We start from the raw sequence: 27,041 nt of genomic DNA on the forward strand, positions 1-27,041 counted from the left end.
CTGCTGCAGAGGGGTCGCGCTGCTCGCTGCGCTGTATGTCGCAAAACGTATCGACCCTGCTGGTGAGCTTGAATGGTCTGTGCGCCCCGCCTTTCCTTTGGTGTGGATTGTGGAAGCGCGCGAAGAGAGGAAGTGGAAGAGACGGGCTCAGGATCCCGCTGCCAAGCTTGAGGGAAACGATAAGCTCCCTTGTACGCTCTTATCGGGACTCCACTTCGAATATTTTTCTTTGGGCGAAGGGTCCAGAACTGTTGTCGCTGGGGGAAGCTGTGCACTCGGCGATTCCCATCCACCATTTGCGCCTTGAGAGGGTCTGTTCTCTTCACTTTTGGTTTGATTTGGCTGCTTTCTCATCTCTCCCCTTCTTTCAACAACAACACCACCTAACAAACACATAACATAACAACCCGATTGCTTGCAATAATGGGCAAGGACGGGAACAAGAAGCGCCAACGCGAGGTGGACGAGGAGATCCCAGTTGATCCCGATGCCATCAAGGATTCCGATGTTGCTGCACAGAACCCCCCAAGCAAGAAAGCTAGAGTTGAATCCAACCGCTCTCTCTTCATCCGACAGCTGCCTCCAAGTGCCACCGCCGAGTCTCTGACCGAGTTCTTCTCCCAACATTTCCCTGTGAAGCATGCCACCGTCGTCCTCGATCCCAAGACCAAGACCTCGCGCGGCTATGGTTTCGTCACCTTCACCGATCCCGAGGATACCCTCGAGGCCAAGGCCAAGCTCAACAACTACCTGCTTGAAGGGAAGCGCCTGAAGCTCGACATTGCCGAAGCCAGACACCGTGATGCCAAGAAGACCGGACCCGTTGTGTCCAAGGTCGCCGAGGAGAAGCAGAAACGTGCCGAAGCCGTCGCCGAGGCCCAGAAACCCAACAAACTCATCATCCGCAACCTGCCATGGAGCATCAAGAAGCCTGAGCAGTTGGCCGAGCTATTCAAGCCATATGGTAAGGTCAGGTTCGCCGACTTGCCCAACGATAAGGGCAAGCTCTCTGGTTTCGGTTTCGTCACCCTCCGTGGTCGCAAGAATGCCGAAAAGGCTATCGAGGCCGTCAATGGCATGGAGGTCGATGGCCGCCCATTGGCCGTCGACTGGGCCGTGGATAAGCAGACATGGGCCCAGCAGAACGGCGAAAAGTCAGACGACAAGAAGGAGAAAAAGGACAAGAAGGTTAAGGAACCCAAGGACAAGAAGACAGAGGAGGAGGAGACTGCTGGCATGACACAGGAGGAAAAGGATCTTTACAACTTCTTCAAGAGCCAAGGCGAGAACCTCGAGAGTGAAGACGAGGAGGACGAAGACAAGGACAAGGAGGACGAGGATGAAGACGATGAGGACAAGGACGAAGATGATATCGAGGAGGACGAGGAGGACGAGGAGGATGAGGAGGAGGAACAGAAGCCCAAGCGGCTAACCGACAACTCTCTAACACTCTTCATTCGCAACCTACCATACACCACCACCGATGAGCAGCTGAAGGCGCACTTTACCCAGTTCGGCGGCATCAGATACGCCCGAGTTGTCAAGGACAAGGCCACCGACAGGCCAGCCGGTACCGGTTTCGTGTGCTTTTTCAACGAGGAGGAGATGAAGGCCTGCCTCAAGGGCGCCCCCCGCCATCAACCTACCACCACACTCGTCAAGCACTCCATCCTTCAAGACGAGACCGTCGATCCGGAGGGCAAGTACACGCTCGACGGGCGCATCCTTCAAGTCGCCCACGCCGTCTCCAAGGACGAAGCCGAGCGTCTCGCGGAGGCCTCGGCCGGTAAGAAGGACAAGGACAAGAGACGCCTGTACCTCCTGAACGAGGGCCAAATCACACCCTCGTCTACGCTCTTCAAGGTCCTTACCCCGGCCGAAATCAAGATGCGCGAAGCGTCGGCCAACCAGCGCAAGAAGCTGATCCAGTCCAACCCGTCGCTGCACCTGTCGCTCACCCGTCTCGCGCTGCGCAACCTGCCGCGCAACATCGGGTCCAAGGAGCTCAAGGCGCTCGCGCGCCAGGCCGTCGTCGGCTTCGCCAAGGACGTCAAGGAAGGCAAGCGCGCGCCCATCTCCAAGGAAGAAAACTCGCGCGGTGGTGAGCAAGACAAGGAGAACGAGCGCCTCCGGAAGCTCAAGGGCAAGGGTGTCGTCAAGCAGGCCAAGATCGTGTTCGAGACGACCACGGGCACCAAGGTGGACGAAAAGGTCGGTGGCGGCAAGTCGCGTGGCTACGGCTTTATCGAGTACTCGTCGCACCGCTGGGCGCTCATGGGCCTGCGCTACCTGAACGGGTTTGCCGTCAAGAACGAGCTGGGCAAGACGCAAAGGCTGATTGTCGAGTTCGCGATCGAGAACGCGAACGTGGTGCAGCGGAGGAGACAGGATGAGGAGAAGCAAAGGACGATGACGCCCGCGGAAAGGAAGGCGGAGATGGAGGAAAAGAAGAGATCCAAGGAGGCCAAGGAGGCATACAAGGCTGGAAGGAAGGCGGATAGGAAGAAGGGCGCTAAGCCTGAGAAGCCTGCTGGGTGGAACAAGGGCAAGGATAAGAAGGGCCCGGCTGAGGTGGCCAAGGCCGCAGGCGCCGCCCCGGCGAAGGAGGTGAAGGCTGAAGATATCAAGGTGGATAAGAAGGGCAAGAAGAGTGAGATGGTCAAGGAGGCCCTCATGACCAAGATCCTGGCGAGAAAGAGGCAACAGAGGAAAAAGAAGGCTAACATTAGGGGCAAGAAATAAGCCTGGGCTCTTGGAGTTTACCTAATGTAGGGAGAGAGTGTGTGTTTTTCTGCTGCTGGCCCGGAATGTTAAACCATTTATGTTATTCTTAGGGCCTTTCCTGTTTGCTATCTAAGTATACCTTTATCACGATCAAAAGCAATCCCTTAGCGTTTTCCAACACCTCTCAGTCTATTTCCGCCGTGGACACTCGTGAACTCTTTCGCTGGCAGTTCTTAACCAAGACAACGCTCAATAATATTGTACGCCCTCTACATGCTATTATTATATAATAGAACGCCTGTTTGCCTGCTTTGTTTTTCTCGCTATGCTCGCTTTCATATGATGCTTTCTAGATAACCGAAACAACAAATTTTCCACCCTTTCCCACCGACATCTATACAGCAGCACTCCTCGTCGTCTCCAACCGACTTCCTTGCCCTTCCTCATCCCCCTCAACCTCTCCATCTTCAGTTACTCTAGTCTCTCCTCCATTTCTAATAACCCTGAAGTTCGGGTCCGTCCGTCTCCTCTTCATTCCCATTCTGCTCCTACTACTAGTATTGGGCACCCGCATTGTTGGATTCGACCCGTTGTTACCACTCGAAGTGACAGCGTTCGCGCTCGTGCTCACGTGCGAGGAACCACCGCCACCCATCCTCCATCCACCACCCAACAACTCGGCCAACGTCCCACTCAAACTCCTCGCTCGCCCTCTTATCCCTTGGTCTCCATAACCTTGACCTTGCCCTGGACCTCGCTGTCCCTCACCCTTGCTACCGTTACCGCCTCGTCCGGTAAGATCCAGCAACGGACCAAAAGTACTTGTACTCCCCACCGCTGCTGACCTTCTTCCCCGTCCCCTACAGTTTTCCAGGTCAAAGTACCCGTCGTCATTGTCTAGTTCGTCCTGCGGTACGAACAAGCTATTCCTCAGCCCGGGCCTGCTTCTTCGGCCTGCTATCCTCCTCTGCGTAGGCGAGTCATTTTCGGCCGTCATGCCGAGATGGGGGAGTAATCTGTCCGCTACCACGGCGCCAAGAGTGGAAGAGAAGGGGGAAGGGGAGATCATGAGAGGGTTACCGCCAGCGTTATGGTGGTGATGATGGCCGTAGTGGTGGACGTGGGCGTTGAAGGCGCGGTGCGATTGTGATAGGGTGGAGGAAGAGACGGGTGCGCGGGGGGTGGCTGGTCGCGAGGCGGAAGGGGGCGTACGGGTTGCGGCCGAGGAGCCGGCAGCGGGAGAGGAGCCACAGGTGATGGTGATGTTGGGTTGGGGTGTGGCTGAGAGGAGATCGGTGCCGAATTCGTCAGAGGAGACGGGGATGGAAAGGATGGTGTCTGAGGAGATGGTGTGTGGGCCGATGCCCGGGTGATGGTACTGTGCGTCGATTTCTGGAATGTATTCTTCACTTCTGTTTCTTTCTTGGGAAGATGCCGCCCTCCAGGGGTTGCCGAGTAACGGCGCGTCTTCGTTGTCGTCGTCGTCGTCTGATTCTTCAATGAGAGTCTTCTGAGATTTGGTCCTGGTGTGAGTGCGCGAAGGGAGGCCTGTATCCTCCGCCTCCTCTACTGCTGATAGGGGTCTGACCGAGGCTTCTTTAAAGCTGATACGCGACGATCGCCGGGATCTCGCAGAATCGCTACGTCTGCGAGAGGCCTGGCGGGGTGTATGTGGTGATGAGGTCGCGGCGACGATTGCCGCTGCTGCTCCTAGGGTTGGGCCTTGTTCTGCAAGGCCAATGGTTTCGTCAATGCCCTCGGCGTCGGAGAGAATCTCTTCTTCCTCCTCTTCCTCATCATGGTGCGGCCTGCCGCTGGTAATGAGGAACACGCCAAAGAAAGTCAACATGCAGCCGCCGATAAATCTGAGCACCTGCTTGCTAGTTGTCCTCTCAAAGTCCCGATAGAGGACGGCACTGCCGATGATTACAGATAGTGTAAACAGTACAAACTGGACGGGAATGACCTGGGTAGAATCGAAACGCCGGAGCGCCTTGTTTACATAATGGACTTGCATGACTGCGGTGAAGAGCAAGACAAAGATCAGAACGTATGTAATCGGTGTGGTGAAAGCGCCGAGAAGAGTAGAGGAGAGCATCGATGAGACACCTTTTGTAGAGAGGGCAGTATATCCGCCTGTAAACCCTGAGTATTAGCACCAGGCAACTGCTGGTCAAGGAGTGGTCAACGTACCAAAGAGACCGACCAGACCCAGATCGATGAGGATGGTCCGGTTTCCGTACCTGGGGCTCGCCCACATAAGGAGAACAATCAAGGAACAGCTAAGGCCCATATAGATCTCGAATTCCATGGTCGTGATCGCATCCCATACTTCATGAGGCCCCATCTTGGTCTCCTGCGACTCGGCACTCAAGACCACGATCACGGCACCGGCCACGGCAATGAGTACACCAAAGAAGTCTCGCCGCCGGAAGACCTCTTTGAAAAAGATGGGCGCAATGATGCAATTGGACACCAAAGCAACGACGCCCAGAGGACTGACGACGGAAGCCGGAGCAAAGCCATAGGCCAGGAAGTTGCCCGTCTCGCCCACAGTGATCAAGCCCTGGCCTAGCCACCAGTACGGATCCTTCAGATATGTGGTTGTGACCTTGATCTCCCCACTCGTGGGAGTCGAAGACTCGGACCAACCCGAGTCTGTAGAATCAGAGGACCGTGTGAGAGGCTCGGTTTCGTGGGCATCAATGGCCAGGTCGCTAGCGGGGCGGCGAGTGGTGTCCTTCCTCGAGAGTGCCCCATCAGACACGGGGGCTGTGGTTCCGTATACACCTCCACTTCCAGAAATTGTCCCGTTCGCCTTGGCCCTAGCCTCCCTGAGCGCCTGCTTTGCGCGCCGTCGTATCTCGGCCCGGTGGTGGTTCAACCGAATGTGGGCATATCGCTGGACATTGAGCGCCAGAGCTATTAGGATGTTGCCGCAGATGGCGGTGATAATGCCGATCAGCGAGGACCAGTTTTGGCCTTCGTCATTGCCGTGATCGCCTCCGTCGGCTGGCGGGATATCGACGTCAGGTAAGTATTCCATGGGCCACAGACCGGCTGCGGAGGCAGGAGCGGGCAAGCGCATGGTTGCCGTCGGGGTTGTTGTCTATACGCGGCTCGGTACCGGTTGGATTGGAGCTTGGTTCGGGATCGGGATCGGGATCGAGGTTGCCGATGGAGCGGCGTCCTGGTGAGCAACGCACACGGCTCGCGGCGTTCAAGGCTCACAGTCGGAGGTCATGGAAGGTTGGTTCGCAGGTGGGAAGCGCATGTGAAGCAATCGGTTGGCGAGATGAGACGGCGGATCATGCCCTGCTCCTACTTGTATAGTATATAGTAAGCCGAGTAGGGTGTCGGTTTCAGTAGTGGTTGTTGACTGATGACTGTTGACTTGGGGTCTGTTGTCTGCCCGTATGGCGTCTTATCTTTTTCGCTGAGGCGTTATGTTCGTCGGTCGGCCGCTTGATATGAGTAAGGAGAAAATAGGAAGGAGAACAAGAAGGACTACGGTTGAGAACAGGAACCTCGGAAATGTCAATGTCTATTACGAGACTAGTGTCGCGGTAGTCGCAGTAGCTGATCGGACTTTAGAGTGGATGCACCGTGGAGGGTAAGATTGCAGCGACAGAGAAGGAGACTGAGCGTCCAGGTCGCATTTCGAGGCTCAACAGAGGGACGTTCGACGGGAATGGTGATTGTCGAATGCGCAGCCCGAGTTGTGCGCGAGAGTCCGAACCTGGGACTTGTGGTTGTCATACGACATGGTTATTTTAGACAGGAACCCTTGAGGAACCCGCGACACTAACAAATTGTGCGCTACAGATTCGATGGCGTCGCTAAAATGGATGCCGTTACTGCCGGGGTCGCTGTTGCTGCCAGGAATAGCGCCTGAACCCTGGCTGCCCGCCCGGCGAAGTGGTTGTAAAAATAAACCGAACATGGACAGTTCAGTTCAGCACGGCTCGCTTTGGCTTGTTAGGTAGGAAAGGCTGCTCGCTATAAAACCGTGATAGAAATCACAATGATTTGAAAGCGTACCGGCCAGAATTACTCAAGGATTCATCATTAATTCAAGAATCGCTGCGACCGATTAAGTCGACATGTACAATAAAGACGCTTGAAGGAGTCACGAGGGTAGGTACCTACCTCTATACCGAAGGTGCAATGCATTCACTGAATTGTGTTCCTTCTTACCATCATTCACCTGGCTAGGAAGGCTCGCCTCACCTATGTCCAAGAGGGGGGGGGGGGGCGGGCAGGCTGAGGCAGCTTACATATAGCGTCTGGACGCTTTCACTTTCTGTAGGCTCCACTTCCATATCGCTATCGGTTGGGTAATTCCAGCGATTCCAATTTCCAGGCTGTGGTGGGGCAGCTGCTGTTAACGTTCTAGGTTGCTGTTTTCCCTTTGGTGTCGAAAAAATTAACTCCCGTCTTCAGCTCTTCAACCTGGGCTTGCTTCACTGTCTTTTCCGTGCAGTGACACTATGAACACCTCCGTCTCAACAATTTGTCATGTGAAAGAAAACCTGTTTAGGGCTACTCGAAATGGATCGTTGTCGGCGTCAAGACTCTATCCCCCCCCTGAGCTGAGCCTCGGGCCTTCCTATAGAGGTATCTTGGACTTTGGGACCCTGCCTGCCTGCCTGCTTATCAACACCACCTTTAAACGCTAACACTTATACACAACACTGCACCTGTATGCGGGCATGTCTGAGACTGAAACCACCCTTCACCAAGTTCAAACTACAAAACACATCACATGATATTCGAATCTCTCGGGGATATATGCACAGTAAATCAGTGCCGTTGTGGGAATACCTAGAGGTACTCGTTCACTCTCTGTAGGTGCTCAGACATACCTAGACACGTAGCCGTAGAGGTACTCGTCTGATATCAAAGTACGTACCTCGGCTGTCCCGTGCAACAGAAGCATCTAGAGAGTGCCACTGAGGTCATTCCAAGGTACAGTGGCATCACAGAAGCACAAGCTCCAATTCCCCGCCCCAACACGGAAACAACAACCTCAACTACACGTCAACCTACAAGCCACATCACCTGTTCTTCACTTTCCCCTCTTCAACTCAGACAAGTTCGTTTCCCATCAAAGAAATTTCGATCCACCACCGGCAAATCACAATGCGCGATGACAACGACCCGTTAAACGACTTCCTGAAGCCCTTCAGGAAGTTCAAGGAGCACGTCGACGACAATATCGGCGCCGGCTTCCACACCATTCTCGACACTATTTTATACCTCACGCCGTATCAACTGTCCAGACGAGATGCTCCGTCCTCACCAGCCCTGGGCACCGACATTACTCGGGGCAAGAACTTACCCGACATCCGCGCCTACGAGAAAACCAAGGACTCTGAAGAGCTGGAGCGTTACTTTGACGAGCTGCAAAGAAATGGCACCAACTACTTTGAAGCAGCCCGCGCCTGGAGGCTGTTTCTGCTACGCTCCAATTACTCCCCCGTTCGCCTTTCTCTCGAGCTCGGCTGGAAACCCGTCCCGAAGGGCCTAACTCCGGAAATGGATCCCAATCAGTTTGGATGGGAGGACGCCTTTGAGGATCTTCTTGCCGAAAGCTCGGCCAAGCCTATGAGGAGTCTCGACTCCCACTGGTTCACCAAACAATACCCTCTCTATCCAAAGTATCTTGAACAGAGCAAGACCGTGACCCCGGATATGCTCCGAGCACTTGATATGGACCAGAGAATACGCTTCCGCAAACTTGATGAAGCCTGGTTTCCCCTCTACTCTCGCCTGTTCGTCGATGCCTCCGACCGCCGCTACTGCTCACCGCGCAGTATGGACGAGTGGATTGAATGGAGAAAAGCGGAGGCGGAAAAGGACGACTTCCACTACAACATCCTTTCTCAGCTTGTGTCAAACCTCGGAATCGACGCTTCTCGCTGGGCCGACAAGCACAGAAACCGGGACGAAGCCGTTCTAGAAATGCAAGGACGCATAATCAATGATGTCAGCAACACGCTTGGCGACGTCGTTGACATGTCCAACGGCTTTTTTGACAACTTGACATGGTTCATCAACAAGTTCGACCGTGCGTTAACCGAGGAGACAGAACGGGAATCGAAGAAGAAATTGCAAAGGCCCAGCTCGAACGACAAGAAGCATCCTGACACAGAGCAGGATTTGACCGATGTCATCTTGTCAGCTTTCAACGAGTCCAACCGCTCACTGAGCACGCTCTTCAAGTCTTTTGCGAACGAGCTCAAGGACACTAAACGCTTCTTCGATGACTGGATCGATTCTAGAGATGTTGACAGTCTCACCAAGTCTTCCGATACCGCTGTCACTACTAGAGACAACAGCACCGTCACCACCACTACCACCGAGAAGGACGGGGTGACCGAAGTCATCAAGAAGGAAGAGTACACCGACGCATCCGGTGCGGTACATGTCAAGCAGGAGATCATCAGGAAGGATGCTGAGGGCAACGTTATCAGCAGATCGAGCAGCCACTCGGTCCAAAGTAAGCGCTCTTGGTCTTTTGGCAACTTCGGTGCTGATGAAGACGCCAAGTCCTCCCTCGCCGAGAAGGGCCGTGACCAGGACGGAAACACTAAGGATGATGACGGCAAGGATGGGAAAAAGGATGGGTGGTTCTGGAAGTAAACCTTTCAGTGATGACATGAGGTCGCCTCGCCCATGTTTCACCAGTTCGAGATGACAAGAATGAGTGATGCTGTCACGTCACGTTCTTGTGTGTACATTACCTGCCTATACCCCTTTCCTTCCTTTTCTTTACACGAAGCCGATGACACTTTCTAGTATATGACGAATATATGGCCGACGAGTCTATGTCCAACACAGAATTTTCCATCCACTATCCGGCTCATTTGTCCTTAAGGGTTGTTCTGATGTTGCATATTACCGAGGAATTTCACTGAATATTCCGTCTAACGAGTGTTCAGAATCCATTGGAAACACGAAACCAACGCTGGTACATACCTCTAGTCATCTAGGCATTCATGTACACATAAAAGATGATAATAGGCAGTGAAGAGAAGCCTCAATTGGATTAGATGACAGTAACGCACAGAGCAGACATGGAAAAAAAAAGAGGGAAAGAGATGCTCAAAAACCTATTAGATCAGCTTTAGCCTGATACCTCTTAATCTATCGTGCCCGTCTTTGGTCATCCATCCCAAGACCAAAGGCGACTAGCAACTGTAATATACATATAAAACCTCCTCAACTTCAACTTCACGCTCGCCCCTAATGTTTTTTTTTTTTTCCCTACCTTCCAAAGCTCTGACGAATTGCGTCCACTCTCCCTAGTACCATTCGTGTACCGGGCAATGAACGGCCGCCTGCAATACTAGTTGGCTCGATGACGACCGGCGAATTCTGTGATGTTGAATAGGTACTTTCCTCTTCGTTTTGTGTTCATCAGCCTTTGATCCCATCTTCAGACTTTTCATCTCCCTCGTTGAGTGGTTGACCAAAACCTCATACACGCAGCATTGATAAGGGGGTATATTTATCATCTCGATCGCGTCAGTCTGCAACGGTGGCCTTCTGGGGGTTGGGGTTGATCGCTGCAGTGGTGGTGGTATTGCTCTCCCTCCCTACGTCCTCTACTCCCTTCCTTGAGCCCCTCCCCTCCCCACCCCACAAACGAAAGAACAAAGCGTTCGAACCGGGCAGGATCGTGCCATTTTCTTCTGTATCTTCTTTAGCTGATTTCTTTATGTTTCTAGTTACCTGGAAGTTGAGATTATCCTTCCCTGTTTATTTGATGTCCTACCCTTCTTCGTGTCCATCGCTGTTGTAGGTCGAAGTGTGGAGGTGAAATGAGGAGAGCAATGTCACGATCAACCGTCTCGAGGGCCAAGCAAGTCTTTTCAAGAAGAGAACAACTGACGGGAGTTTGAGAACCAAGAATCTCGAGCTACATTTCTCGAATTGTAAGCTTACCGAAAAGTAAAACCATCTCTAGCTACCTAGTCGAAATGAACTACTTCGCTAGCTTGTATACCAACAAAAGAAATCGAAAATGTGCGCTTGTTACAACTCTACCACTTCTGCCATGACCTCAACATAAACCCTTCATATTCTAGCCACGTAGAACATCACTCAGGGGCAGTCAAAGGTGCGTCTCCGCCCGCCGGCCCAACATCCTCCATAGCCTCCTCATCCTCCTCATCGTCTTCCTCCTCCTTTCCAGTCTCTTTTCCCTTCACAACAGGCCTCCCATCCCCAATAGCCCCTAAGTTCTTCCTCCCCTCTTCTCCAACGCACGTTTCGAAAACATTCCCAGATCCAGTCCCTTCTCCAAGAAACGTCCCCAACTTCAGATCCGCCTCCGTAGTAACCAGATGTCCCCTCTTCTCCACCACCTCCTCGCGCATGCGATCGATGAAATATCTGAAATGTGACCGTTTCTCATCAAAGTGTCTATCCGGAAGTAAGACTTCCCGAGATCCAGGCCCCCTTCCACACTCAGTGCCAAATGATATACCCCACTGCTGGAACACACTGAGCGCCAGAAGCTCGTGGTAGCCAAGGGAACACCCACTGAGAAGGTAGTAGTCGTGGTAGGGACAGAGATCTTGGCCATGCAGAATTCTGACTTCCGGGCTCTTTGGGCAGGGAATGTTGATTGTTGGAAGAAATTGGTGGATATTGACGTGATCTGTGGTCAGATTGCAGTGGAGGCAGGTAAGCGGTTGAGAGAACTCGGGCCAGGGGTGGCTTGGGATGCTATATATTGTATGTTTCCTTGTGCTTAGCTTGTCGTGTGTGTAGTAAATTCTATGTTGACAGGAGAGAGCTGTAGAATGTTGTCGGATTGGGGCGTGTGCTGGACATCGCAACGTACCAGGCAGAGAGAGTGCTTGAGCCTTTGGGAGCATGAAGGATATGCCTGTACTGTTTAAACCTTTTCAGCTTCTTGGCGTCTTGTTCGCGTTCTGGCCACAAGTAACAAAAATCGATTAGTGAACTCTTGTTGCATACATAGAATCGTAGGCCAATGACACAGCGCGCACATGGCCAATGACCTGCCAAAAGCCATGATAAGAGAAGGAGGAGAAACAACTTACTCAGTCTATAATCCATCGGCGAGATTTTCGTGGCAAGCCTGTCGGCTTCCTTGGAACTGGGTTCTCGCAGCTTGAGAGCGGAAAGAGTTCTGAACTTTTCTGCTCTCATACCACGAAGAAGACCTTCTTCCGCGGGATTCAACGATAGTTCCTCCTAAAAGTCATATCCGTTGCGCATCCAAATTTTGCGACTAGATACCCGTAGTGTGATAGGTTCCACCCTGAAGACGGTCAATGTCTCTGGCTCCTTGAAGACAACTTGCGTGCCGTCAAAGCAGATGTCCCAGGTCAGCTTGACGGCCAAGTCAACGAGCCAATCAACATATTGTTTCCATTCAGTTACCATCTGGTTGTTTTTGTTATCGTTCTTCTTTCCCGGATTCGTTGCCTGGGGGGAGACCTGTTTCTTGAGTTTGAAATATTTTTGAGGGTCGGCCTGCTCCTGAGAACAGGCCTTTTTGGGAACGAAAGGTGTCTCAAGTGAATTCATATTGAGAGCGATGTTCTTGCATTGCTGCTTTGCGAGATATTATCGTATAATGGAATCGAAATGTAAACGACAGAGCCGGTAGACCGTTCAGAAGAAGCGAATGATGTTTGGAGGGTTGCCGATAGAGCCGACTTGAGTTTGAACCAGAAGACGAATGGAAGTTGATATATGAACTGCATGATTCTTGTGTCGAACTAGGTTCACTTGAATATCATTCTTCTGGGCAGAAAAGGAAAAGGCAAGGTCGGGTACACCTTCTCCCTTTGAAGCAGGACGTCAGTTTGATAAGAACTCTCCTTCCTCTGATGATAACCCTTCTTTCCCAGCATAATCTCTCGGATGGCAAGGGCACAGGTGTAGCTGAGTATGAGTCTTCTTGGGCAGTGGATGGCAGGCACAAAACTGTAAATGTTGGCAAGGTGCATTCAAGTTGTGTCGCTAGGAAGGAGGGGTATTCAAATGGACCTAGGTACCTAGCTTGCAAGTGGTCTCGCGGGATCATCCTACCGATAGTCTCGTGTTTTGAATAAAATAATCACTCAGTTTGTCCCGTATTGAACCACCAGATGAGAGATAAGTGTTAGCTACCAAGTCGGCTTTGTCCGTCGCGATACTATTAGGTACTAAACGTACATTAGCCATCAACCGTTCAGTTCAGCATCCTGTGGATCTTGAGAATATCACTGTTCAAATCATCGGTTTGGTACTTGCTATCAGTTCCACCAACGCACAATACAACTGTGCCCTGGCGGCCGTCCACCTCCCTGGCTGCCTATGAGTACCCTAATGGGGAGGTAGTCCTCAGAGTTCTCAACTGAAGCTGTCATCAACGTCAAAGACTGACCCACAATTAGGGCCGTTCAGTCGGAGCTAAATCCGAGATATCCAATCATTTGTCTACTTAAGTCCCGATCGGGAAAGAAGGGTACGTACCTCCAGCTGTTCACAACAGCGACTTCATTCCGGCGGCCTGTCATTAAAACATCCTCGAGTTCTTAGATTATACAATCCAAGCTTGACGGGCTCGTTGGGATAATTCGATCTGGCAAGTGGAGAGAAGGACGGTCCAAACACACCTAGCACCAACATACAAATCGAACGGACTCAGCACCACGGCAGTCGATTTCCAACCTATAGAGACCTTCAAGCATGGACTTCCAAGTTCACTATCTTGGGGAATGTTGGCGGAAATTCCCGATTGCAGTTGACTTGCACAGCGGTCCGAACAGGAGAGGCCAGTGTCCCTTGTGATGAATGGTCAGTCTTTTTTTAGTATCACTTGTAACTCCCAGCGATAACATTTAGCAAGCGAGTACTGCCGTGAATGCGAACAACAACAACGACAAATAAAAGCATCTAGTTCCATCCTAACACTCAGCCCCTTACAAACCCTGCGTTCCATGTTAAGTCGAGTTCAAAAGCCATGATAACAGCCCTGAATAGGTAAAGACTCCGCCGCGCCCATGCAATGCCCAAAGTACTCCTTTCCACTCCAAGGTGCCCCAATCAAAAGCCACCAAAGAAAAAAGGACTCTTCGATCCAGTAAACGCAAGCGGAGATCCCGGTACTCGCATCGGAATCGGTACGTGACCCTCAAAGACTCCCCACGACGAGTCATCGTCCATTTCTCCAGGCACGACTGCTTTGCCCTTACCCTTGCCATTGCTCTCCTCCTCCTCCTGCTTCCCAGCAGGCACCGCTGATGACGAACTGGCGACTGTAGTAGTCCCAGCAGGAATGAGAACACCACACTCCCAGTTCCGGCAAGTAATTTTGAACTTTTTGGTGCTTCGATCTTTGATGAGTCGGCCCCTGATGAAATCATGAAAAGAGTTGGTTAAATTCATGCTCAAACTTTAGGACACTTGGAACCTCACAAACTTACCAAGCACTCTCTGAAAGATTCGCACTGCCAACGTACGCGAAACCGCTCACAACTGTCTTGCCAGGTTCGCTTTTGGACTCTTCCGTCCTCCTGACAAAGATCATCTTATTGTGCATGAGCATGCCTGGTCTCGTGGAGACGCAGTCTCGCAAGACTTCTCGGGGAAAGGTCGGTGCCTCGAACCACTGTTTCTGGAAACATATAGTCCCGGCGTCCTGTCATGGTCATGTCATTATCAGGTCGTTGATGTAGTATGGAGAAGAAGGGAACAGCTATTCAAGACAGGATAGGTGGCTAGCGACTGACCTTTGCTATACTAGTTCGCACCGTGTTCTTTGATGGGAAATATACCCGAGTGTGTTTCCTGACCTCGACAGCCCCGAGATCAGGCGCTTCCTGGCCCTTCTTGCCTACTGGCCGACTCTCGAGCTCTTTGATACCAGAGTCGCCTACTCCGTGTTAGCAACGAAGCGGGAGTACGCTAGTGGTAGGTTTTGGGAGATACTTCACCTTGACAGGCGTAATATAGCGCTTTAAGTAGGGAATCTTTGATGGATCCCAATGATGCAGCCTGTAGTTTAGTTATCAGCAAACATGCTGTAGTAGAAGCTGAGACACAGAGATAAGCGCAGAGAACCCACCACGACATCCATCTCAATCGTCTTTGTTGTACCAAGATCTAAAGCCTTGACAGAACGACCAAGCCCGCAGTAGCCTGGCAAGAATGAGGTTAGCTTATGCGATAGCTGTACAGCTATAATCTGACAAATCTACCTGTCCTCCAAGCTTTATCATCAATATGAGAAGCAGCGCTAATTGTGAACTTTTAGTGCCTCCTCGATTGTATTTATCAGGGTTTGGTGGTTGAACTCACATCGAGTGAACAAAACCATAGCGCCTCGTTTCCGTCCAGTCATACTTCTTCAAGCTTCTGATGAGACCATCATCCAGCTGCTTGGCCTTAAGGAAATACAACAACTCCTCGCCAAAATGGGTGAGCTCTCTTGTCACGTCTGGATCATCAAGGAGAGGGAGGTCAATGATGAACAGGATCTGCAGGGGGCCTTTAGTAACTGTCGCGGCTCAAGAATAACTGGAAGTAGTAGACTCACGTTTTCCATATCACCCGTCTCACCCCAATCGAAGCTCACCAGATTGGCGCTGGGCACAACGATGCGAAGATGGTCTTTGTACTTGAGCAGCTGAAGCTTCGAATGCATGCATCCCGAACCGTTCATGGGAACAAGATGCTTCCGCACCGTTGGGAATCCATCCAACCAGGTCTATGAGAAAAGGAACACGTTAACCATGTCATGACTTTTTGAGGTGAAGAAACATGCCAGCCTGCCTCGGGGCTTCCAGAGGTGTCCGATTTTCTGAACCTACACTGATTTGTTCCCCTTGATTAGGGGCACCCCGACATAGTATCAGTTTGGTCTTCATCAAATCCAGCTTGTCGAACAGCCACGCCTCATCCAAGATAAACGTGCTCAACACTGCCAACTGCAGCTTATCCTTCTGAAAGACTTCTTCGATCGTGATGTCGTCCCCCTTCCTCGCTTGACCACGGACCCACGTTTTCTTGACTGCACCTTGAGGAAACGATAGTTCTGTTCTTGGTCTACTACCGCTTGTGGTGCCGGCAATGGAGTATTTCTCCGCACTTGCTGCCGTTGCTGCCACTTTTCCTTTTCCTGACTCTGGCGGATTTGCTTGCTGCTTCCCGGCTTTGACCATGCGGCCCGTGACCGGCAAACTGCTGGACCCTTGAGAGCTTGCCGTCTCGTCTCCATCAGACTCAGGCAGTAGCAAATCGGCAATTGTTTGTGGACCAGTAGCATTGTGGTAGCTACTGGTCGACATTTTTGAACGTTGATGGGGACGGGCGGTGGTCGGACTGGGAGATTCGAAAGCTGATGAAGCTGGTCGTTTGTTCTTCAAGCGAGCGAGACGCTCCTCTTCCATCTTCTTCCTGTCAAGGCCGAAAAGTGCTGATACACTGTGTGCCTGCGCAGAGGTGGTAGATGCTTGTTTGCTGGGTGGGGATAATTTGGTATCCTGGGCGGCAGGCTTTGATTGAATGGTTGATTTACTCAGACTTCCATCGTCGTCCTCATCGTCTTGTGTTAGGTCAATTGTAGCGCTTGACTTCCCACCAGCTCGCGGTTTGACAGGATCCTGACCAAGTGACAGAGCGATAGCGACGCGCAGTGCTTCGTCATCGGATATGTCCTCGGCATCATTGAACCGTGCGCCGCCCTTGTGGCCGGCCATTGCATATGCCGTAAGTGAAGTCGTGCAGAAGCAAGAGAAGTAGTTTGGTTGAGAAAAATAGTGTTGACGACCGAAAAGGTTGTCGGGGGCTGAGATCCTGGCGGGACGCGTAAAAATGGTATTTCCAAGGTGCGTAGGATGTGACTGCGAAAAGAAAGCTGCGACAAAAAGAGAGCGAAATAATTTAGGAGAGTGGAAGATGAATGTTGAGACGAAACGCGTCATGCAAGATAAAAAAAAAAAAAAAAAAAAAAAAAAAAAAAAAAAAAAAACAAAGGATAGCCGTTCCGTTCAGTCAGGGAAAAAACTCCCAAGGTGTTGTTGGTAAACTAGTAGTAGGCAAGAGCGGGAGTGTGTTTGTCGGACAAGACGATTGAAAGCGGGGTGTACGAATGTGAAGCAGAGGCCTCATCATGCATGCGATTTGAAGATGAGGACTGTCAGGACACTCAGCATCTAGGAAATTCGAGCATCATGGTGCTTCGACGACAATAATCAGCACTGAAATGGTAAGATGCTCGCTGTTTCTTTCTATCGACTTTCACCAAATTTCTTCTTTCGCGACTCCACGTCATCCCGTCGTTCAACGTCCACGCACCCGATCGTTTCCTGTCTGTTGACGCTGCTGTGCACATCCAACACAAAAAGGGTTAGGGTTATCACTGATCCGAGAGCCAGACTCGGATGTCAATATCAGATACCTGTTGGTAGTCACTACACCCTTTCTATTTTCCATGCATGGCCGCTTTCTCTGTACGATTGGACATTTTATGACCTCCAATGATTCTACGCGATGTCCTCCGAGTGAACTGGGTAAGAATCAGCCACCGACTTCGTCCTGCACAGCTGACAGACAATGAGAGTTTGGCTGAACCAATGTGGTGGAGGGTATAAATGGTTTGAGACATTCCGAAACTAAGTCTAACTACTTGTGCTATCTAAGCTGGCAAACCATATATCACCCTCCAAAAATATTTTTTTTGGTTGTTTTTCGATTTATATGTTGTATACGTGCGTGTTAGATAATGTGTCGTGGTGTGTGGCGTGCAAGTACCGGGTATAGTTCGCTGTGTATGTACGGATCCCATTGGCGTAGGGTCCCTTTCGTGCCTTTCCTTTCCTGACTTCCTAAAAAACCCCCGAATATGATGGTCTTCCAAACGTCGTCCGATTCTTGACAACTCCGAGTTCCCCCTTTGTTGAACGCCCATGATTCTATGCGTATCATACCAAAACCCCCCTCGTACAACAGGCCACGCCTGCAAATGAAAATAAGGGTCCAAATCCCGCCCAACTCCCAATGACGGTATGGGTATCACCAAAAACCAATGCCGCAATGCAGCAAGTCAAATGGACCACACTCGTACCAAATGTTGAATGACATAGACCCAAATTCGCCCTCGCAATGTTCGAGACGGAAAAAAGAAAAAATAAAATCAAAAAAGACAAAAGAAGCAACACAGATAACAATGAGCCCGAAACATAGGCTGATATGCTAGCCAGCATAAGAAATGAGAAAGAAAAAAGATTCAAGAGCCAGTCTATCCTATGACGGCATAGACCCGGAAATCATGGTCGGTACACCATCGATACCTTCCAAAACGCCAGTGATTCGACAAATCGGACAGACCCAATGCCAAACACAAATCCACCGGATCCATCGCTGACGCATGCATGTAAAATCTGCAAAGTCCGGGAATCGTACCGTCACCATCCAACGCCTGATATTAAGATGACGGATATGAAAGGAAATGTGCAACAAGTAAAGAAAATGCTACATGTCGACACTCATGTGACAACAAGGTAAACCCTCCGGCGGTATGGACAATAGATGGTACGCCTGAATCAAGAGCTTTGATAGTTAGTTGCCGATGCCCTTATATTCACCGGAGAGTCGAGCTTCAGCATCCGACGAAGGCTATCCTCCATGTGTTGAATGTCTGCGGACCGCTGTTGATCGACTGCCTGAGGAAATGGAGCAGGTGGTGGTGGTTGCCTGCCATGAAGCTCACCGCCACGGAAGTGGCCTGGGAACGTGTGCTGGCTCGCCGGATGGCTCGGTGGTTGATTTGCCGGTTGACTATCTCGAATCGCCGGGATTGCAAGGAATCTCTTGAGCTTCTCACTAGGGTCCATATTAGGTTCCTGCTGCTGTTGCTGCTGATGTTGCCGAGGAACGCTCGAGGCAACGCCAGTGTGCCCCTCGCTCGACCTTGCATCACGAATGCGATCCTGGTAGGGTCTCGAAAAAGCTGGCCCCATAGAGCGACATGGGTTTCCGCCTACTTCACCGGTAGAGAAGCCCATCGAGTAATTCGGCTGGGCTGGCTCCGAATGGTGTAACCGGGCTCCATGTAGGCTCGTGCCAGTAGGGAGAGTCCGGGGTTCCTGAGGTGATAGGCCTTGTCCTTGGGGCGAGAACAAGCTCGGGCTATGAGCGTACATGTTGGCTGAACTACCGCTCCGAGCTCTCGCCTTCTCGGCTCGGTCGGCGCGGAAGAAGAAGTCGAGTGGAGATTCCTCTCGGGAAATGTCACTGACGGGGAGACGGGTTTGAGGTGTGGGTGCTTCCGAGTCGGTGGCTGGAGGCGAAGGCTCCGAGTTGGCTCGGCCGGTATCCTTGACGCTGGGAGAGTCCATCGACTTGGCAAGAAAGCTAGGGATCGGAAGCGCCGACGGATCCGGGGAGGCGTGGAAGGAACCACCGGCAAAGGCAGGGGGGAAGACCGACTTGGGCAGAGCCGCTGTTTGCGGAGGACTGGTCCGGTAGTTCTTGGATGGGCCCGGTGTCGATGCCGGGGAGGTTGTGGACGCCTGCTTGTTGGACCTTGAGGATTTGGTAGAACGGGGTTTGGGCCTAGAGCCGTTTGCCTGGGGTTCCGGAGCCGGGCTGTTTGTCCCCGACTTGGTGCCCGACTTGTGCGGCGTGAACGGGGCGGCAGGGCCAAAGTTAATCGGATAGGAGCCTTCAGACGGCATGTCGTTTTCCGAAGCATATGTTCTGCGAGCGACAGCGTTGCCGGCATGGCGGTTGTTGCGGCGTCGTCCGGGAGTTGCCTTTGGGAGGGGTCCCGGCTGGTCTTGTTGCTGTTCTCGTTGCATCACAAGTAGGCAGCGCACAATGTAGTCGCGCTTGGACTTTGTTTTCTGTTCAAACGAAGAGGTATGCAAAGGTAATGTAGAAGCAAGGGGCCGCTGCGTGGTGCCTTCCTCCGCGAAACAACTGAAGCGTGTGCGAACTGGCGAGACAAATGTTGGGCGACGACCTGGGGTGCAATGGAGGCGAGTAGCGATGACACACTGGGTGAGAAACCGGTGTGAGTTGGACGTGGCGTCTGGCTGGCGAGTGGTGACTTGACGGCTACGAGATAGGGACGTGGGAAAAGGGGATGCGATCGGAGCCTGACGAGACGGCTGTCACTGGTTGACGGGCTGTGGTGGCGGTGATCTCTGTTGGCACAACGGTGCGGGAAATAATACTATTCGAATTGGCGATACTGAGTTTGACGGTAATAGCTTCGCGCATGTTGTTCTTGTCGCGAACTGTGTGGTGGTTTGTCGCTGTGATTCCGAAGTGATGTTGCGCTGCGGCGACAATAGGGAAGAAGCGGAAGTGTGGAAGAGGTGGGATGGTGATGGAGGCAACCTGGGGATCCGGCCTCCAGCACCGGGGGAATCAACATCAGCGCACGAACGACGAAGCACAGCCCAGCGCTCGGTGCAATGCCCTGCCGTTGACCGCCTGGGGCTGTACTTGACCGGTCACCAGCCCGGCTCCTCTTCTCTGGCCGTTATCATTTACACGTTCTCATTTCCCTCCCGTCCTGAATCGAGCATAGCCTCATTACCAGTTACACCTTGACACTTGACAGCCGCCACCGCAAAAAGCAGCAGATGCTATGCGCCTAACACATACATGACTCTAAACGCTAGGGGAGCGGGGTCAGCCAAGTTTGAAGGCGGTTCACTGGTCCACCTATCGCGCGCATCACTGCCCAGAATCCCCAGCGTCATTGCAATCAAGCAGCAGTGTGCAGCTTCCCGTCCACACCACTGACATTCCCGCCGTCGTTTAGTGCTGGTTAAGATGCCTAGGTAGGCAACCTTGACGGGATCAACATACCTACAACAACTAAGGACAGTAAGGGCAAGCTGTGCTACCTTCACTTTGTCACCCAACACCCAGGACGTGGCGATACTTATTATTTGAGTAACCGCAACTGAAAGCACTTCACGTTATCTCGAAGGGAAGGTAGAGGTACGCATTCAGCCTTCTAGACTACCTAGGTATACCTTTCAACTGCCTAGAAGCTTTCCGCCTTCCTTTCTACAGCCCAGGCGGGTTTACCTCGCCTTCCTCAGACTCTTTTCATAGTTCAATCATCCCGACCACCGCATGACGGGCAAACGGACTGACGGCTGCTTTGAAATTTTCTAGACTACTTACGAACTCTGCCTCTTCGTCCAAACGAATCATTTTACTCCATCGACTGGTCGAGCTTTTCAGTGTGTCCCTCGACTTATCCTGCGCATGCTCGCCTGCGTCGCAGCACTTTCTTCGTACTATTGCGCCACGACCGATTAAACACCCGGGGCTTTATTTACCAGCTTCATCATGGCGGATGTCGACATGACCGACGCCCCGGCCTCTGCGCCCGTTGTCAAGAAGAACACCGCCGCCGAGAGCAAGGGGAAGAAGGCAGATGGCAAGCCTCGGTTCGAGGTCAAGAAGGTGAGCACTTACCCCTTCGTATGGTCATGACCTTGCGCTTACAGATATGTTTACAGTGGAACGCGGTGGCCCTTTGGGCTTGGGATATTGTCGTCGACAACTGTGCCATCTGTCGAAACCATATCATGGATCTGTGTAAGTCCCCTCTTTACACTCTCCTCTTGACAACCGACTATTGGACACACCCGACTTTGGACTAACCTTGAACTTTGAATCCTCTTAGGTATTGAGTGCCAGGCCAACCAGTCATCGGCCACCTCAGAAGAATGCACGGTTGCGTGGGGTATTTGCAATGTAAGGTCCTTCTGGTCTGTTCTCTGTTTGATCCTTGGAGCCCGATGACTAACCGGCAATGTCACAGCATGCGTTCCATTTCCATTGCATCTCGAGATGGCTCAAGGCGCGTCAAGTATGCCCTCTCGACAACAGAGATTGGGAGTTCCAGAAATACGGCCGTTAAAGGCCTGGAAATCAGGAGTTGGATGCCTGTTTGCGGCTACTCGACCATGCTGAAGGGCGAGACACGGATGAAGACAACGTCTGCGAATTTTCATAAGTCTAGATAGCATAAGCCAGGGAGTATCACACGTTAAGAGGCTTCCACGAATGTAAGCTAGCGGGCCACGCCAGATCGAGCATGGCTCAGCGAGCATGCTTCACCGTGCAGCAGTATGAATATCATGGCCGGCGCATCATACTTTGATGATGTTGCTTTGCTCAACCTCCTTTCTCGCGGACGTACACCTGAACCGTGCGACGATGCGACAAGAACGCCAGTCTACCTGAAACTCTTCTCATCTACGATCAGGCTTTGTGGCGGTACCAGCCCGCCGCCGACTTGTAGCCACTTGACAGGGTTGCGGTTGTAGAACGGCCACGGAGGAACGACGAGGATAAAGGTGAGGGCGGTTCCGGCAAGTCCGATCTGGAGCGCCAGCTTGATGTCTTGCAAGATATATCCGACGAGGAACGAGACAACCTGATGACCAAAGGCCTGTCAGCGAGGCGCCGGCTGCGTTTGAATAAGGGACAACATACACCTGTAAGCGCCAGAGTTACGTTGACGAGAAGTTCCACCAGCTTCTGGCCTTCGAAATCCTGAATGTCGCAGATGTCAGCTGAGTTGTCGTATACAAGATGAACACTGGTACGGGTATTGAACGAGAATGACGAACAATTTGGCCCTCGGCAACATCGCGGACCTGATCCAGCAGTTGTTCAGCCATCGTGAGGCAAGTGTTATGCCGGGGAGGTTCGAGAATGGGCGGCTATCGGGGCAGCTGTTCGACTTGTCGAGAGCGTCGAACACTGGATCTTAGACAGTGATGAGTGGTAGATTTGCTTTACAAGTTGTAAACGCGCGTATGATTATCGTTGGGGTTCTATCAAGGTGTTGAGGTTTGCATGGATGGGAGGAAATCAGATCTCATCCAGGTACACCATACTACTGTAGCGCATCGCATCACGCTTCCACTTCCATTGGATGCCCATGCTGGGTACCTCTACTTCAACGTGTCTGCTTCGGGGCCTGCCCCGGTCGGGCCCTCCTTTAGGCTGCCCGTGCCGTACGCTAGGGGTACTTGCTTTACAAGGTGTAGTGTATAATACGTACCTACCTACCTACTACTACTGGGTGGCACTGCTACCGTACCACGACAGTACACGGCCTCGGCTGGGCTTGGCAGTGGGCAAATCACAACCTACAGGTAGGTAACCAACGCCCAGATCCACGTCCCGCAGTCAAAGGGAACAAAGTGCCCTGCGTGCTGTGAGTGGAAAGCCGGAAAAGGATTCAACAGGAAGTGAATGGAAACGAAACGTGAAGGTGGTGAGCAAAGTGGGGGACTTCTCGACGACGCAGCAGTGCTGCAAGTAGATTTTGAAACCAGTAAAATCTAACGCGGGAGATCAGGATCCAACTTCCAAGGCCGATTTGTCGGGGATGCCGTGCTAGCTGATTGGCAGCTACCCTCAATTGTGCATCGACGATTCGATATCAGAACACCGTATTCCTGTTTTCGTGGAATCATAGGTAGTTTCGAGAACATTTGCTGAACAAGGGAAGATCCTTAAAAGGTTACACACGGACTACAATGTCTTGCGGCGAAGGGTGCTGCTGGTGCGTCAGGCGTCCGATGACCGCTTCCCTTCACCTTGCAGTCCAGCGACCTGACAAGGAGGAACACCGCCGGGACCTAACCTTGTACAAGAGGCTAAGAACGAACGGGCAAATCTACCGTAAATCTTTCCATCCTCTCTTTCCATAATATTCTTTGCTAGCATGGAAAAGTGTCGTTGAATTGCCTTTGTCCGTCTCCTATCTAAACCTACCTATAAACCTAGCACGTGCTTGAACCAACCACTTACCCTGGCTTTCCCTGAAACGACTCTCCAAACAAAGGGAAACTCATCGGGCCAGAAGCGATCATTCCTTCCGTTGCGCTTTTTGCCCCGTGAACTTGGACCCTTCCCTTAGGACGGCACACAACTAAAAGGTCTCCTCGGAACCACCCGACGCCTTGTGTGGAGGCGACGAACAGTCAGGCACCTTCCGTCCCACTCTTGTCTTTTTACCAAACCCCAAAAAAAAACTTAGCGCGGCGACCTCGACCCTTTTCCACCTTTCAACACTCGACGCCGACAACCTCATTATCGCGGTTCCGTGTTCAACATATCCGACTCGATTAGCTTGTGCTACAGAGTACGACGCCGACTCCAGTCATCCCTTCTCTAGGTATCTCCGCTGGTGGCCCCCCCCGAGACTGCTGATGCGCAGACACATGCTCGTCATTCCCCAGCAACGTCATTTCTCGGGCTTCTGTTAGAACCTTCGTCTTTTCGCTACTCCTATCCCTTCTTGGGCTTTTCGGCGGTTTTGAAAGGGCGGATCTTCGACCTCATTGACCATCAGCCGATCCAAATCCCCAGCCCGGCGCGAGTTCGTTACCTCAATCTTCCCTCGTCGGACCTCGTATTCATCCGAAAAAATTCTTGGTTGCTGCTGAGAAAGGCCTCACATCAGCCATCGCCTATCACGCCACGTACCGATTCAGCCGCCGCCGCCGCCAGTCATTCCAGCAAAAGTCATCAAGTTGGCGGGCTCTATCCGTGAAAGCGTTTCGGCTGTTCGTTCGCTCCTAGGTCCCAGCTTCTGGGTCTATAGTGGAGTGGACAAGAAACCCCCTTAATTCGACATCGCTCGAACCAAGATTTCCCATTTTGAACAAACATCTGCAATTTATGTTTTCCGATCTTGCGCTTTGGTAGCCGACGTTGACGACGACACCCTTTTGTCCCCCTTCTTGTTGCGCCATTCGGTCATCGTCGCGGACGGCTCCTGGCCGTTCGCTGCCATCCGCTGGTGCCTTTTGAGTCGACCTTTCGACGACAATATGCGAACCGACTGATCACCCCCCATCCCGGGCGTTGAGGGCCATAGCCGACCCTTCAATTATTTCACCAACGACGATATAGCAAAGACAACCGATATCACACTTAATTTAACCCACCCAGCCAAGAAGCGACTCCGCTTGTCGCAACGATGTTTGACCAGGAGGAAAACGTGGGGAACTCCGGGTACTCAACCCCGGTGCCCGAACTTGACGACCACCGGAACCAATCCGTTTCTGTCCAACGACCCGACCGTCCTCGACGCGGAACATTCGATTCTCTATACGGGCCAGGACAGGTGATTGAGACGGGCCCAACACGCAGCGATTCGTTCCAGGGCACAAGGATCCGAGATTTTGAGGAAGCTGTTGTTGACGAGGAGGATCAGGAGAACTCGCCAGTTTATCGGAGAGATCGGCGAGGAACTGTAGAGTCTGCTGTGTTAGATGTTCGGTCTATCTCACCCCCGAACTCGGTTAAGGCTTTCGCGGAAGCACGCCGAAGGGAGCGAGATCTCTCCTTCTCCGAGCCAACGAGACCTGAGCGTCGAGTCGAAGAGCCACCCGAGCTGCAGCGGGCTAACTCTATCGTCAGTCGCCGTAGCTACCGCAGCAAGCAGCCGACGGTGATTGATGACACCGCCAGCTTGGCCACCAACAAATCCGCGGAGGAAGACGTTTGCTTCCCCTTGCAAGATGATCATAGGGATGACAACTTGCATATCGATTTCCACTACTTGGAGACCTTTATCAAGGCTGAGAATGAAGCCCGACAGTCAGCTCGCCGCCCCTCGGCCATCCGTGTCTTCCCCGATTTGCGGCCTGCCGAGCCCGATGTTACCCCCACCGTACCAATGGTAACACTGGATGGGGATATCCTTTCGGCCCCTTCGGAGACGGATATTCGGCGGGAAAAGAGTCATGAGACAGACGACGATGCCGAGGCCAAAAGGACTCCACCACCGCCACAACCTCAGGTTGACCAGAGCCGGGTCAGTTTCTTTTCCTCAGCTTGGGAATCCACGATCCACGCTGCCGACCTGGAGGGTTTGATTTTGCCCGGGGAGGACATTAGAGGGCTTTTCAGTTTCCCAAAGGGGGAGACTGATGGAGTCTGGTGGCTCAATATGAACAATCCCTCCGAAGAAGAAGTCCGTGCCGTCTGCAGAGCTTTTGGCATCCACCCCTTGACAATTGAGGATATCACCACGCAGGAATCCCGGGAGAAGATTGAGCTTTTCCCATCCTACTATTTCGCCTCGTTCAGATCGTTCTTCATTGAGGTAGAGGATACCACCGGGGAAAAGGAGTACGTGCCCTTCAACATTTACGTGGTAGTGTTTCGCGAAGGCACATTGAGCTTCAGCTACGCCAACAATTCCCATGCCTCACATGTGAGGAAGAGAATTACGATGCTGAAGGACTATGTCTCATTGAGTAGCGATTGGATTTGCTACGCCCTGATGTAAGTTTATGGCAATGAGCAGATGCGCTTTTTCCATTCCTTCGATGGACGCGTATACTAACCCATACGTAGTGACGACATTGTCGATTCGTTCGCTCCCGAAATCAGCAAACTTGAGCACGAAACCGACCAGATCGAGGACGATGTGTTCATTGCTCGGTCCGACGACATGGCTCAGTTCTTGAAGAAGATTGGCATTGCTCGCAAGAATGTCATGGGCTTGATGCGCTTGCTCGGCGGAAAAGCAGATGTCCTCAGGGGCTTCACCAAGCGCTGCAACGAGAACTACAAAGTCACGCCACGTATGGACATTGGTCTATACCTCGGTGACATCCAGGACCACGTAGTGACCATGATGACCAACCTGGGCCATTTCGAGAAGATGCTGTCTCGTGCACACAGCAACTACCTCGCTCAGATTTCCATCGACGGCATCATCCAGGGAACTGCTACGAACCGTGTCCTCAGCAAGATCACCCTGCTGGCCTCCATCATCGTCCCGCTCAACGTGGTGACTGGTCTGTTCGGCATGAACGTTCACGTCCCATGGGGAGGCATGGAGACTATGGTCCCCTTCTACGTTATTCTGGCCTTTTTCTTTTCATTCTGCAGTTTGTCGTACATTTTTGCGAAGCACAAAAAGTTGATATAAATAACGATGGGCTGGAGTCTCATGCGAGGAAATGTGGAACCGTTTTCTAATAGCTTCTCGTTTTTTTTGGTATACAGGGAAAGGGCTGCCAAGCAATGTCGATAACATGGCTGTTATAACATGGGAGTGTGGCGGTACTATCGCTTTGTATACCGTTTTTTTTTTCTTGACGGGATAGACCATAGATGCGTTGGTAGATACCCCGAAACGTTTGATAATAGTGTTGACTCAGGCTGAGTTTCTTGTGAGGGCAGTTAGTTCTGAATATTCTACTGAATTTGTGCTATGTGGTCACTGTGTATTGTTCGATCCTATCATTCTACATAGGAAGGAAACATCGTTGAGGTTCTTG

At 51.9% G+C, this 27,041-nt stretch overlaps 9 protein-coding genes across 12 annotated transcripts; 4 read left to right on the forward strand and 5 right to left on the reverse strand.

Annotated features, from left to right (window-relative positions):
- The first annotated feature begins 248 nt into the window (after positions 1-248).
- Positions 249-2,906, forward strand: NCU06217 (nucleolar protein 4). The gene has a single exon (XM_957840.2). The coding sequence runs from the start codon at positions 424-426 to the stop codon at positions 2,740-2,742; it is 2,319 nt and encodes a 772-aa protein (XP_962933.1). The 5' UTR covers positions 249-423; the 3' UTR covers positions 2,743-2,906.
- A 53-nt stretch (positions 2,907-2,959) lies between these two features.
- On the reverse strand, positions 2,960-6,443 carry NCU06218 (DUF803 domain membrane protein). Its single transcript, XM_957841.2, has 2 exons — positions 4,918-6,443; positions 2,960-4,860 (listed from the first exon to the last, which is right to left on the reverse strand). Exons 1-2 carry the CDS (start codon positions 5,810-5,812, stop codon positions 3,119-3,121), a joined length of 2,637 nt encoding a protein of 878 aa, XP_962934.2. The 5' UTR covers positions 5,813-6,443; the 3' UTR covers positions 2,960-3,118.
- A 1,134-nt stretch (positions 6,444-7,577) lies between these two features.
- On the forward strand, positions 7,578-9,948 carry NCU06220. 2 transcript variants are annotated; one of them, XM_011395590.1, is made up of 2 exons: positions 7,578-9,226; positions 9,277-9,948. In XM_011395590.1, exons 1-2 carry the CDS (start codon positions 7,867-7,869, stop codon positions 9,300-9,302), a joined length of 1,386 nt encoding a protein of 461 aa, XP_011393892.1. In that variant the 5' UTR covers positions 7,578-7,866; the 3' UTR covers positions 9,303-9,948. The 2 variants fall into 2 exon arrangements, with proteins under 2 accessions (XP_011393892.1, XP_011393891.1); XM_011395589.1 differs by having other exon boundaries at positions 7,578-9,948.
- Positions 9,949-10,829: 881 nt separating this feature from the next.
- On the reverse strand, positions 10,830-12,291 carry NCU06221 (hypothetical protein; the record flags this gene model as incomplete). Its single annotated transcript, XM_957979.1, has 4 exons — positions 10,830-11,460; positions 11,579-11,669; positions 11,802-11,955; positions 12,145-12,291. The coding sequence occupies 4 exons, from the start codon at positions 12,289-12,291 to the stop codon at positions 10,830-10,832; spliced, it is 1,023 nt and encodes a 340-aa protein (XP_963072.1).
- Positions 12,292-13,567: 1,276 nt separating this feature from the next.
- NCU06222 (tyrosyl-DNA phosphodiesterase domain-containing protein) lies at positions 13,568-16,520 on the reverse strand. The gene is made up of 9 exons (XM_957980.2): positions 15,564-16,520; positions 15,290-15,460; positions 15,052-15,230; positions 14,952-14,989; positions 14,819-14,892; positions 14,688-14,748; positions 14,484-14,626; positions 14,178-14,392; positions 13,568-14,104 (listed from the first exon to the last, which is right to left on the reverse strand). Exons 1-9 carry the CDS (start codon positions 16,449-16,451, stop codon positions 13,798-13,800), a joined length of 2,076 nt encoding a protein of 691 aa, XP_963073.2. The 5' UTR covers positions 16,452-16,520; the 3' UTR covers positions 13,568-13,797.
- A 1,776-nt stretch (positions 16,521-18,296) lies between these two features.
- Positions 18,297-19,977, reverse strand: NCU06223 (hypothetical protein; the record flags this gene model as incomplete). The annotated part of the gene is made up of 3 exons (XM_957981.2): positions 18,297-19,598; positions 19,676-19,751; positions 19,817-19,977. The coding sequence occupies 3 exons, from the start codon at positions 19,975-19,977 to the stop codon at positions 18,297-18,299; spliced, it is 1,539 nt and encodes a 512-aa protein (XP_963074.2).
- Positions 19,978-20,274: 297 nt separating this feature from the next.
- Positions 20,275-21,971, forward strand: NCU06224 (RING-box protein 1). Of its 3 annotated transcripts, none has more exons than XM_011395592.1 (5): positions 20,505-20,738; positions 20,890-21,183; positions 21,240-21,318; positions 21,407-21,477; positions 21,545-21,927. In XM_011395592.1, exons 2-5 carry the CDS (start codon positions 21,155-21,157, stop codon positions 21,747-21,749), a joined length of 384 nt encoding a protein of 127 aa, XP_011393894.1. In that variant the 5' UTR covers positions 20,505-20,738; positions 20,890-21,154; the 3' UTR covers positions 21,750-21,927. The 3 variants fall into 3 exon arrangements, with proteins under 3 accessions (XP_011393893.1, XP_011393894.1, XP_011393895.1); XM_011395593.1 differs by having other exon boundaries at positions 20,505-20,709; XM_011395591.1 differs by having other exon boundaries at positions 20,275-21,183; positions 21,545-21,971.
- Positions 21,600-22,654, reverse strand: NCU11313 (microsomal signal peptidase Spc12). Its single transcript, XM_001728162.2, has 3 exons — positions 22,359-22,654; positions 22,222-22,281; positions 21,600-22,162 (listed from the first exon to the last, which is right to left on the reverse strand). Exons 1-3 carry the CDS (start codon positions 22,407-22,409, stop codon positions 21,962-21,964), a joined length of 312 nt encoding a protein of 103 aa, XP_001728214.1. The 5' UTR covers positions 22,410-22,654; the 3' UTR covers positions 21,600-21,961.
- A 639-nt stretch (positions 22,655-23,293) lies between these two features.
- Positions 23,294-26,973, forward strand: NCU11312 (CorA family metal ion transporter). Its single transcript, XM_001728161.2, has 2 exons — positions 23,294-26,037; positions 26,110-26,973. Exons 1-2 carry the CDS (start codon positions 24,725-24,727, stop codon positions 26,687-26,689), a joined length of 1,893 nt encoding a protein of 630 aa, XP_001728213.2. The 5' UTR covers positions 23,294-24,724; the 3' UTR covers positions 26,690-26,973.
- Positions 26,974-27,041: the final 68 nt, after the last annotated feature.

This window comes from Neurospora crassa, linkage group III (genome assembly GCF_000182925.2).
Source record: "Neurospora crassa OR74A linkage group III, whole genome shotgun sequence".
Lineage (NCBI taxonomy): Eukaryota > Fungi > Ascomycota > Sordariomycetes > Sordariales > Sordariaceae > Neurospora > Neurospora crassa.